This window comes from Rattus norvegicus, chromosome 10 (genome assembly GCF_021556685.1).
Source record: "Rattus norvegicus strain SHRSP/BbbUtx chromosome 10, alternate assembly SHRSP_T2T, whole genome shotgun sequence".
In the NCBI taxonomy this organism is placed as follows: Eukaryota; Metazoa; Chordata; class Mammalia; order Rodentia; family Muridae; genus Rattus; species Rattus norvegicus.
The window spans coordinates 8015001-8027386 of NC_141543.1; the positions used below are offsets into that span (position 1 = coordinate 8015001).

The 12386-nt window shown below is 39.8% G+C and overlaps 1 protein-coding gene across 6 annotated transcripts in view; it reads left to right on the forward strand.

Moving 5' to 3' along the window:
- The window catches only part of Pdxdc1 (pyridoxal-dependent decarboxylase domain containing 1), an 88169-nt gene that overhangs the window by 13955 nt on the left and 61828 nt on the right, over positions 1–12386 (forward strand). For 3 of the 6 annotated variants that reach the window (XR_015630718.1, XM_087572652.1, NM_001134961.1), the window contains exons 2-6: positions 1949–2022; positions 2491–2556; positions 5731–5811; positions 7774–7920; positions 10719–10908. Coding sequence is in view for 5 of the 6 variants with exons in the window: in XM_087572652.1 (XP_087428778.1) it covers positions 1949–2022; positions 2491–2556; positions 5731–5811; positions 7774–7920; positions 10719–10908 (558 nt within the window). In the remaining variant the exon portion in view is untranslated. The remainder of the gene's footprint in view (positions 1–1948; positions 2023–2490; positions 2557–5730; positions 5812–7773; positions 7921–10718; positions 10909–12386) is intronic. The other 3 variants (XM_087572654.1, XM_087572653.1, XM_087572655.1) reach the window with 2 other exon arrangements.

Genomic DNA, 12386 nt, shown 5'->3' on the forward strand with positions numbered 1-12386 from the left:
TAAACTTCCATGTATTCTCCTTTTTCTACCTCCTATCTTGCTGTAGGAAGTGGATTACAGATCCACAACTATGTGTGGCCTTTAATGGGTTCTGGGGATTCACACTTGGGGCTTCACACTTGCCAAACAAATGTATTATCTACTGAGCCATCTCTTCAGACCAGCCAGTTGTTTGTTTAAGACAGTAGCCCACTTTATAGCTCAAGCTGGCCTCAAACTTGAGGAAATCCTCCATTTTAGCTTATCAAGACCTGGGATCGCTCATACACCTGGCCTCCTTCCCATTTGTTGTAAGGCTTACAAGAACTCTGAACTAGATTCCTAAGGTCTTATCTAAAATTTAACATTTCTTGTTTCTGATATTGGTAAACTGAGTAGAACTTCTTGATAAAGTTGAGGCAATGTAGGGGTACTAACTGACAGATAGTTCTATAGGCTGGCTGTAGAAGATGTGACTTCTCTAAAAATTATGGAGATTAAGAAGAAAGAGAAATGTGTGGGTTTGTTTTACTCATTATGCGGATCGCGCGCACATCTGTGCGTCCGTGTGCCCATGTGCCCGTGTCCATACATGACCATGTATGTGTGTCTTAGGTTCTTTTCTGACATCATGTGGGTTAGAGATCAAATTTAGGTTACCAGCCTTGGTAAAAAGTACTTTAACTGCTGAGCCATCTCACAAGGCCCTTTTGTATGTTTTAATTCTACATGAATTAATAATTTGGGGCTATAGAAAGGACCTGAGTTCAGTTCCCAATACCCACATTAAATGTCTCACAATTACCTTTAATTCCAGCTCTAGGGATCTGTTTCCCTGTTCTGGACTCTGGCCACCGATACACACACACACACACACACATACACACACACACACACACACACACACAAATCATCACCATCATCATCATCATCATCATCATTATCGTGGGCTCAGCAGGTGAAATTTTTTTTTTCCACATGGAGAGGTTTAATAAGAGAAGAAAGGTAGAAGAGAGTAAAGGCCAGCCATGAGCACGTGGAGAGAAGTTGGGAAGGGAATGGGGAGAGAAGGGACAAAGGGGAAGAGGGGAAGAGCAAGAGAGCAAAGAGAGGAGCAAAGAGAGCAGCAGGTGAAATTTTTATATTTATTTGAATATGTGTGTGTATATAGCAATAATAAGTAAAGAAAAGGAGGCCTTGAATTTAAGGGAGCTAAGGAGAAGTTGGGGGGGACAGGTGGGGGAATTGGAGGGAGTGGTGACATGATGTAGCTGAATTTTAATTTAAAAAATTTAACTGCCATGAAAGGTATATTAATAACTGTAAACTTTTTAAGAATTAAGACTACTTTGGTTTCTTTTTGGAGGGAGATTAATGTACACATATGGCACTACAGTCGAAAAGGAGCAGACAGGGACAAGCAGAAATGCTCCCTCAGCACACTTGCTATTCTAGAGGCCACCACTTAGACCTCTTTCTCCAGACAGAGCCATCATCTCTGGGCTTATGGGCAGATTGTTTTGCTGTAGTTTCCATACATGTTAAGTAAATTATATGTGGGATAGAATAAGGTGTAACCACCAGAAGAATGAAGCAGTCATGTTGGCTGGGGTTATACTGTAAAGTTGGCAAACTGGAGAGGTGTATGTAAGATGAAAATAGGTTCTGCTAAAGGTTAAGGCTGGGAGATTTTACTTTGTATGCTATACTGTTGTATGTTACAGTAAATCTATGCTTTTTATAGTAAATCCAAGGGAAGTTGCCTTGCATTTGATTTTTCTGAATGAATTATGTAACAGGTAAAAAGACCAAGTCAGACTTGGTAGCTTAGGCTTGTAATCCCAGTACTTAAGAGGTCGAGGCAGAATTGCCATGAGTTCTAGGGTACAAAGAGATATTATATTTTTGGAATAAATAAAAAATGGCAATACAGGAATGTTAAAATTTTACCCTATTTTGATTGTTTTAGATAGCAGACCCTACATTAGCTGAAATGGGAAAAAACTTGAAAGAGGCGATGCGGATGCTGGAGAACAGCCCAAGGTGAGCATGAGCATGGCCACCATAATGAGTGGATCCAGCCAGTTTTGAATCTGGTGGTTCTTGGTTCTTCCTGTTTTAGGTGCCTCCTACCTCTAGAATGTCAGTTTTTGCTGGCTTTAAAGCTAGATATTGGGCAGAAGGTGCTTTGCAATGAAAGTACTTGAAATTTTGGGAAGGACCTTTCAATTCTGCCAGTTGTTTATGGAATATGTTGATTTGAATATTTAAATACATTTTAGTGTAGGTTCAGTCACATAGGGAACCAACTGATGAAGCCATTGTTTGAAGTGGTTTTTTTTATATTCTTTTCCTGAAACTCTTAAGAATATTTGAGGTCTAGGGAAATGAAATAAACGGGTTTGAAATCTTCCATAAGTCACTGAATGTTCTAGGTAAAGTCACATGTCCATATGTTAGAAACTTGATTGGTTAAAACATACAGTCCACTTTTTCTTTCCTTTAAACCAGAAGAATAGAGGAAGAAAGTGGAAAGAAACCAGTGCCTGAGGATATTCCAGGACCACTCCAAGGCAGGTAGGTACCAGGGAGAACAAATACCTTAGTTAGAATACACATTTTTCTTAGCCCAAAATTTTACCATTATTTCCTTAAAAGTTTGCCTTGAATGAGTACCAAGTTAATTGGCTGGTTGGTGATAATGGGGAGCCTATTAGCTTCTTTCTCTCCCAGAACTTTTTTTGTTAGCCTGCGCTTGTCTGACCTCATTCTTCTGAGTACTAGATTAACAGGCATGTTCTACCATACCTGGTCCCCCTTCCAGAACTATAACCCATGAGCAAAACTGGGATAGCAAAATGGTTCATTCTTGAAATCTGTAATCTCTCTTGTAGACTGAGTTTTATTGTAAGAAATATTTTAGTTCAGTACAGTTTATGTTTATAATACAGTCAATGAGTAGGGCACAGTGGTGTATGCATTTAATCCTAGCACCCAGGAGACAGAGGCAGACAGAACTCATGAGCTGAAAGCCAGCCTTTTCAACATAGGGAGTTCCAAGACAACTAAGGTTACATCCCCCCCCCCCCAAAAAAAGAAAGAAAGTTAAAAAAAATAGTAAATAAAAGAAAAATGTCAGCTTTAATCATTGCTGGGATGATTAATTTGTTTGAAGCTAAAGCAAATTATCAATTAGTAGTGAAAAAGAAATAGCTAGCCGTCATTTTCACAGAATGTTAATAAGTCTACAATTAAAGTTGTAGCTCAACTTCCTTGAGGCAAACAGTTTTTCTTTTATGACCAGGAAACTGCACTTAGGTCAATAGTATAATTCCCTTAAATTGTCCTTTGACCTGAATATAAGTTGTATAAGAAAAGCATTGAGGAAGTATCACACCATACAGTAAATATCATGCCTAACACACCCAGGTACTAATGGTTTTAGTCCTTCCTGCTTGTAGCATGAATCCTGCTGTTTTTAAGCCTGTAGTACTTTCTAACCATTCAGAACAGGAAGCAGATCTGTCTCCTGTTCCAGATGTGAAAGGACAAGAACTTAATTCTCTTAATTACACAAAAGTATCTAGATCTCCCAAGAACATCTGAAATTTTCAGAATGGCAGCACATTAAAAACATTTTAGTGCTGGTCAGGAGTGTTTATACTTCATCACACTAATGGCTACCATATGAAGCCATAAGTGCTTTACAGGCACGAATTATCTCCACCCCGTACTATACGCATGGGCTCTGGCACTTTGGATCTCTAACTCAAGATCACAAGGATAGTAGCAAAGTTGCTTCAGCTTTTTCCCTGCCCTTATCTCTTGGAGCTGTAAAGGATCAGAACATTTTGTTTGCAGGTTAGCACCTTTTCAGAGAAGAGTTTGGACCATTGTTTTAGTGTTTCTTTTATAATTTTTTTTTTACTACTATTTTTGTGGTCCTAGAGATTGAATTTAGCATTCACACATGCTAGACAAGCTCTCTACAACTCCCTACTATATTCCTCCACTGATTCTTTTTAAGAGAAGATTTTTATCAGGTTTTGTTTGTTTCTTTAAGACAGGGTTTCTCTGTATACCTCTGGCTGTAGACCAGGCTGGCCTCGAACTCAGAGATCCACCTGTCTCTGCTTCCTGAGTGCTGGGATTAAAAGGTGTGTGCCACCACTACTGGCCACTAATTTTCTTATTAATAGAGTATTTTTACATTTTATGTAGCACAAATTGCCTTGCATTTCATACTGTTTTAGTCAGTGACATTTTCCTTCTGTTTCCATCTCATATAATGAATAGTTAACAGCATATGTTGTATAAAGTCAGTCAGCCTATTTATTTATCCTCTAAGCAAATCTCAAATTTTCCAACTTGGATAAGAGTTGGAAATAAATTACATGTTTAAAGCTGTTGGTTCAATTGGACAAGACTCCCCAGGAAGAAAATAAGGTAGATATACCTGTGTCATTAGAATTTTGTTGGTTTTATAACCTTCTAGCACTCTTACAAAGACTGTCTCTTAAAACATACCTTATTAAAAATTCTCTCCTTCAAGAATGAAATGATCTATTATAGAAATATGGTTAGAGCAATATTGGAAATATTTTCAAAAATCAAATAAATTTGGGTCAAAGAATCATAAGTAACATATCTCTGTTTACCTGTCAGGTTTTGAAGCATTTCATATATGTTCAAATACTTGGCAGCATTTAAAAAAAAGTAGTGAATTTGGTGTAAAGTTGCTATTTTATGGAAATGCCTCTAACTTTACATTTTCATTCCATCTGTAGATTTTTTTTCTATCTTTATAAAATATTGGAGTTACTTTTTAAGGAAACATAGAAAAGCAGCTTGTGAATAGCTCAAACCAAGCTTACACATCGCCACATGTAAAAAGTAGGAAAGTTATTTGTGTCTGTTTATGTTGCTTCCTTTTGTAGTCTTTGTACCCTGGACTGGTGACAGCTAGGCGTGACCTTGTACAAAACAGGAGCCAGCAGCACTCTTGTGTTTATCTCGTTCTCTTTTTAGTCAGTCACTTCACAGAGAAAAAAGTAAAAAGCTGTACATTTTAACATAAAACAAGTTATGATGAGCCACTTTAGCCTCTGTGTCCTGTCATATTATGATTGATGGAGAGTGACCAGCCAAGCTGTGTCACGTGTCACGCCTCAGAACAGACACACGTTTGGGGAAGTAAATTACTTAGTGTAAATTGAAGTCAGGAGATTTTTTTCTGATTTGTTTTCACTTTGGGGGAGGGGCTGGCAATAAATATGAGTACTATCTAATAAAACCATCACATATACCAAATACCTATTTAATAAATTTTTTTTTTCGGAGCTGGGGACCGAACCCAGGGCCTTGCGGTTGCTAGGCAAGCGCTCTACCACTGAGCCAAATCCCCAACCCCAATACATTAATTTATAATGAATTTTAATGCTTTTCATGAACCTTTACTTTATGCTGGTGCATACCTTCTGTATGCCAATCATTGTCTTTAAAATAAAGTGAGTTTGCTTTTTTTCTTAAAAAAAAAAGGAATCATAAGTTATATAATTTGAAGGTTTTAAAAAATGTGTAAACTGTTTCTAAATATTTTGTCTTCTAAGCAAGCTACCAAATGTTTAAAAAGGAAAAACAAAACAACAAGAAAAAACCCTTCAAGTTAGTTTGAATGAGAGAAACAGTTGGGAAATGGAGGGGATGGGACTATGTGTTCTTTCTACCCACCTAACCCTTTTTGTTCTGCAGTGGGCAAGATATGGTGAGCATCCTCCAGTTAGTTCAGAATCTGATGCATGGAGACGAAGATGAGGAGCCCCAGAGCACCCGGTAATGAAGGGCTGTTGGCCGCTTGCTTTGAAAGTCTGTTCTTGGCAGGGCTATGATGGCTCATGCCTTTAGTCCTAGGACTCAGGGAGCAGAGGCACTCGGACCTCTGTGGGTTTGAGGCCAGCCTGGGCTACAGAGCAAGTTCTAGGCCAGCTAAAGCAAAACAAAACAAAATGAAACAAAAAGAAAGTCTGTTCTAGACTCCATTCTCATGAGTTACTCAAGAAAGAAATTTCATTAAGAGTAATTAATTTCATTAAAAGTTACATTGATATTTTTATATACTAAAATAGATCTTGGCATTTTTACAGTATTAGGTCTTATGAAGAGCCACTAGAAGAACTGATGTTGCCATATACTTTTCTATTTTTGCTTTAGCTTGCTAAGAATTACTACAGTTAAAGTTGATTAATGAAAGCCTGAATTGTCTGTGAATAACCTTTTATTTATTCATCTGTCTAATATATTTCAATGAGTATATCTTCATTTTGCTGTCAGTAATATATTTTCCTTTTTCAAAAGACAAAAGGTAAACTGGGGACACATCTGTAATCTTAATGTTCTGGAGGCAGAAACAAGGGGGTCACAAGTTTGAAATTAGTGTAGGTCTGCATAGCAAGACAAAAGCAAAGCAGACTAAAGTTGAGAAGATAAGAAAATAGTTCTCTAGGCTCTGGTAGCACATGTGTGTCCTGAGTTTTAATTCCCAGTACTAAAACATAGAACCTACCTGTGGCCATTGACAATGACCAGTTTATTCTTCCACAGATATTTTATCTGTTTGTGTATCAAAGCAAAACATCCATACACACCCCTCCAGCACTTACATACTATTCACCCTGGCTTTCTCCTCGTGGGTCTTGACTTCATTGCATGCCACAGAAGGAGATTTCCCTTTGTTAAGAGCAACTTTATTTTACTTTGAATAGATGAATAGAATTTTATTTTGTGTTCCTATTTTACTGATATAAACATTGCTGCAGTCAATAACTTTAAACATATGTCATTTCTCACAGGGGACAAGGGTACAAGTCATAGAGGCAGGATGCTGGGCCAGATAGTGCATGTATGTATTTGTAATTTTAGTAGAGTCAAATATTGTTCCTAGGAGGTAATCCAGTTCTTAGCTCACAGACCATGAGTGAGGATACTTTCCCCATACCTTTGCTTCAATGATATTAGCAAACTTAAGGATATCTGATGAGTGATAGATGAGTGGGAGGTATAATATTTTTCTTACAAACTAGATTATGTCTTTTTATATTTTTAAAGACTTGATACTGGGGGTGTAGCTCAATGGCAGAACACTTCCCTCACATGGACAAGGTTTCAAGTAAAAGCTTTAGAACCTTTTTTAAAAAGGGTTAATAAAGACTTTTTAAAAGACTTTATGTGTATGTTTCTGTGTGAATGAATGTATGCATGTCCATGGAAGCTGGCACCCACAACTGAGATACATCACCCTCTGAAGTTCAGCCTCACATCATCGTTATTTTAGCTGTGCGTGTTTTGCCTTCATAAATGTCTGTGCACCACTTGCATGCTGGTGCCTGCAGAAGTCAGAAGTGTGTGTCTGATCTCCTCAGGCAGGTTACAGATGATTGTGGCCCACCATGTGGTGCTGGGAACAGAACTGGGTCCTCTCCCGAGTAGCTGAGCTCTTGAACCTCGGCGCCATCTTCCCAGCTCTCCTGTAGCTCCACAGGATGGTATTTTAAGAAAACTTAAGAACTGTTTGCATTGTCAGTAAAGAGAAGGATATTTATCCTTTAGGACTCAACTTTTAAAGTATTTTTCTTCCCAAACTTTTAGCATCTTGAGGACATTTTCTGAATTTCTCTATAGGACATGAAGTAAATTGACAGTTTGCCACATTTCTGTGAAACACTGTTTTATCCTCGCCCTCTTTCTATGCTTTGACAGTAATCAATTTTTAATACTCTAATGAATTTTGATTAACAGAATCCAGAATATTGGAGAACAAGGTCACATGGCTTTGTTGGGTCATAGTCTGGGTGCCTATATTTCAACTCTGGATAAAGAGAAGCTAAGAAAACTTACAACCAGGATACTTTCTGACACTACCTTATGGCTATGCCGGATTTTCAGGTAAGGATGTTATGAACTGGGCTTTGTTGCAGGATTTTTCTTTTAAGGATCCATCTATTTATGGTAAAGACATTATGAGGGATGTGTTTGTTTGTTTGTTGGATTTTAGAGTTACTTATTTGTGACAGGGTCTCTGTGTAGCCTGGCTATTAGAACGTGATGGGTAGGTCAGGATGGCCTCAAATCACAGAGATCTGCCTGCCTCTTCTCCCAAGTGCTGAGACTAAAGGCAGGCAGCACTACACCCCACCCAGCTCTGCCTTTTTTTTAAACATAAATGAGTATTTTGACTGCATGTATGAATATGCACCATGTGTGTACAGTGCCCAAGGAAGCCAAAAGAGGAGGTCAAATCCCCTGAAACTAGAATTACAGATAAGCTGCCATGTGGGTACTGCCATGATTCTCTGGAAGAACAGCCAGTGCTCTCAACTGATCAGCCACCTTTCCAAGCTACCCTTACAGGTTTTTAATCCTGATAAAGGTAAATCCAATCAGAGGTGGGTTGTGAGGAATGCTTTGTGGTGCTCCTTATGGATCTCACTCTTCCCATGCCCTGGTATTATCCTGTAGTAAGTGGGGAGAGCATAGGTAGCTCTTTGAGTCAAGGATGAAATGAACGCATTAATGCTTCATTTATTTTTGAGGTCTTAGTGCTAAAATTCCTAACAATCATGTCAGTCTGGAGTGTTAGCCTTTGTGTGGCACAGTCAGGAGCCATTGTCTTCAGGCTTTTTACGTCTGGACTTCTAGTCTTTGTTCCCATCGTTTCTGCTCACTGCATTTTCTACAGTTAGGTAGGGATGCCAGTCTTTGCTTCTTTCCTTCGTAACTTGTACCTGAGCAATAAGTAGCTCTCCCTTGAAAATGAAGGGGGTTTCTCTTTTGCGTTTTTTTCTGCCTGATCTAAGAGTAGTATCTATGAGAAAAGAATTGTTTTCATGATTTTCTACTACTGAAAAAAAATCAGAACTAAGTAGAAATAGGAATACATTAATATGTAGCTGGAGGTGACTGATCAGTTAAGAGCATTGACTGCTTTTCTAGAAGACCTAGGTTTGCTTCCTGGCACCCAGATGGCTGTTCATAACCGTCTGTAACTCCAGTTCTGGGGATCTGATGACTTTTCTGGCCTCTTTGGGTACTATTTACATGTGGTACACATACATACATGCATGCATGAAAAATAGAATATTTTCTTTTATTGTCTTTCATCTTTCTTTTTACAGTCCAGCCATTATCTCCCTCCCATCCGTCCTCCCAACAGTTCCTCATCCCATCTTCCCCCCCAACTGCCCTCGCCCTGGTGTCCAAGAGGATGTTCCCACCCACCCCCACCCCACTCTACCCCGCCAGGCCTTCCCACTCTCTGGGGCTCCAATCTCTTGAAGATTAGATGCCTCTTTTCTCACTGAGGCCAGACCAGGGAGTTCTCTGCAGTATATGTGTTGGGGGCCTCATATCAGCTGGTGTCTGCTCCTTGGTTGGTGGCTCAGTGTCTGAGAGATCTCAGGGGTCCAGGTTCATTGAGACTGCTGGTCTTCCTGTGGGGTCGCCATCCTCCCAACTTGTTCCAGCCTTTCCCTAATTCAACCATAGTTCATTGTGTCTGTCTCCGTCAGCTGCTTGTTGTGCCTCTTGTAGGGCAGCCATGCTATATGCTCCTGTCTGTAAGCATTTCATAACATCAGTTAATAGTGTCCTTGGAGCTTCCCCTTGAGATGGATCCCAAGTTGTGCAGGTCTCTTGGACTGCCTTTCCCTCAGTCTCTTCTCCATTCTTGACCCTGCAGTTCTTTTAGACAGGAACAATTCTGAGTCAGAGTTTTTGACTGTGGGATGGTAACCCCATCCCTCCACTTGATGCCCTTTCTACTGGAGGTGGATTCTACAATGTCCTTCTCCCCACTGTTGGGCATTTCATCTAAGGTCCCTCTCTTTTGAGTCCTGAGAGTCTCTCACTTCTCAGGTCTCTGGTACATTCTAAAGGGTCACCGCACCTCTCACCTCCCAAGGTTGCCTGTTTCCATTCATTCTGCTGGCCTTCAGGACTTCACTCCTATCCCCTTCCCATATAATGCATGATCATATTCCCCCTTTCCCCTCCCTCTCTTCTCTCCTACCCAGATCCCTCCCCCTCTCCCTCCCTCTGCTCTGCTTTCTTCTGCTTCCCTAGTGAGAGTGAAGCATCCTTTCTTGGGCCCTTCGGCTTGTTAACCTTCTTGAGTTGTATAGTTTGCATACTGGGCATTCTGTACTTTTTTGGCCAATATTCTCTTATTAGTGAGTGTATACCATTTATGTCCTTTTGGGTCTGAGTTACCTCACTCAGGATGATAGTTCCATCCATTTGCCTGCAAAACTCATGATGTCCTCCCTTGTTCTTAATAGCTGAATAAATTCCATTGTGTAAATGAACCACATTTTTTGTATCCATTCTTCCATTGTGGGACATCTGGATTGTTTCCAGCTTCTGGCTATCACACATAAGGCCGCTATGAACATAGTGGAGCATGTGCCCTGTGGCATGATGGGTATGTGCCCAGGAGTCATATAGCTGGGTCTTCAGGTAGATCTATTCCTAGATATCTGAGGAACCTCCAGATTGTTTTCCAGAGTGGTTGTACCAGTTTGCAGTCCCAATAGTAATGGAGGAATATTCCTCTTTCTCCACATTATTGACAACATGTGCTGTCACCTGAGTTTTTGATCTTAGCCATTCTAATTGGTGTAAGGTGTAAAATAAAATATTTTTAAAAATTAAAAAAGAGTACATTAACATACATGATCTCTTACTAGGTACGAAAATGGATGTGCTTATTTCCATGAGAAAGAGAGGGAAGGACTTGCTAAGATCTGTAGGCTTGCCATTCATTCTCGCTATGAAGACTTTGTAGTGGATGGATTCAACGTGTTGTATAACAAAAAGCCTATCATATATCTTAGTGCTGCTGCTAGACCTGGCCTGGGCCCGTACCTTTGTAATCAGGTAATGTAAAAAAAGGTGGTTGCTGTTTTTAACACCTCTCATTTTTTTCATGTGTATGTGTGTATGCATGTTTTTATATGTGTGTCAGTAGGTACATACATATTCATGGAGGCCCAGGGTTGATGTCAGGAGTCATCCTCAAATATTATTCTTTCATCTCATTCATTGAATCAAGAGTCTCTTAGTCAAACCTAGAGCAGGTTCCCTGTCTCTGTCTTTCAGGACTGGAATTACAAATGGATGACTAATCCCACCTGACATTTACGTAGGTTTCTAAGGAGCATCCAAACTATAGTCCTTACACTTGTTTAACAAGTGTTTTACCTTTGAGCCATCTCCCCAGTCCCAGAGGTAGAGGGACTATTTCTTTTTACTTGGGTGTGTGCGTGCGTGCGTATTTGTCTGCATTGTCTGTGTCTGTACCACATTTATGCAGGTTGCCACAGTGACCAGAAGAGGGTGTAACATGCCCTGTTACTGGTGTATAGGCGACTGTAAACATCTCAGTATGTCTGTCAGGAACTAAACCCAAATAACAAGTACTTTTTACACTTGAGCCATCAGAAACTGTATCATGTGATTTGTTTTTGATTTGTATTGCTAGAGCTCAACTCAAGGCTTCATACATGCTAAGCAAGGACTGTACACACTCAACTGTGCCTTCAGTCCCAATGCTGTGCGTTTTAAACTTTTTTAAAACACATTTTACCGACATATGCAAGTCTGTCAAGACATGCTACATTTGTGCTTTTATTTAAAGCATATAGTTTCATTTCTCTGTCTGCTATTTGTGTCAAGTTGATAAAAGGTCTCTTTATATGCTTTTTCTTTAATTACACAAGTAGTACAGCACTGTGGGCTGGCAGAATGATTTACTGCATAAAAGCATTTGCTGCATGAACCTGATGGCCACACAAGGAAGCCTGACATACTTCTGTAATACCAGCATGAGATCGGTATGGAGACAGGAGAATTGTACAGAGACTTACAGGCCAGCTAACTTGAAGTATGTAGCATGATGAAAAACAGAAAAGAAAAATGATGTTTCAGTGAGCTTGGTGGTGGTACAACAATTCTAGAGCTTGGAAAGTAGAGGCAAGAGGACTGCCCAGATGTGAGCCACCACACCCAAGTAATTTTTTGAATGTGTTGTTTTGAGTGTAGCCCAGACTGGTGTCAAATTCACTTTGTAGATAGGATGGCTCTGAACTGGCCATCGTCCTTCCTTAGACTCACAAGCACTAGGACTTTAGGCTTTTGGCACCATACTCTGATCACATCTGAAGTGGATCTTTCTTTTGCTTTGCTTTTTACGTATCTTAAGGAAGGGATGAAGTATAGCTCAGTAGCTGTGCCCTTGGCCTAGCATTCCTAGGCTCTAGGCTCAATCCCTGCTACTGCCAAAGGAAAGCATGCTATGAAAAGTCTTTTCTAGAGGGAATATGTGAGTGAAACACTCACTGTATTTTTTTAATGCT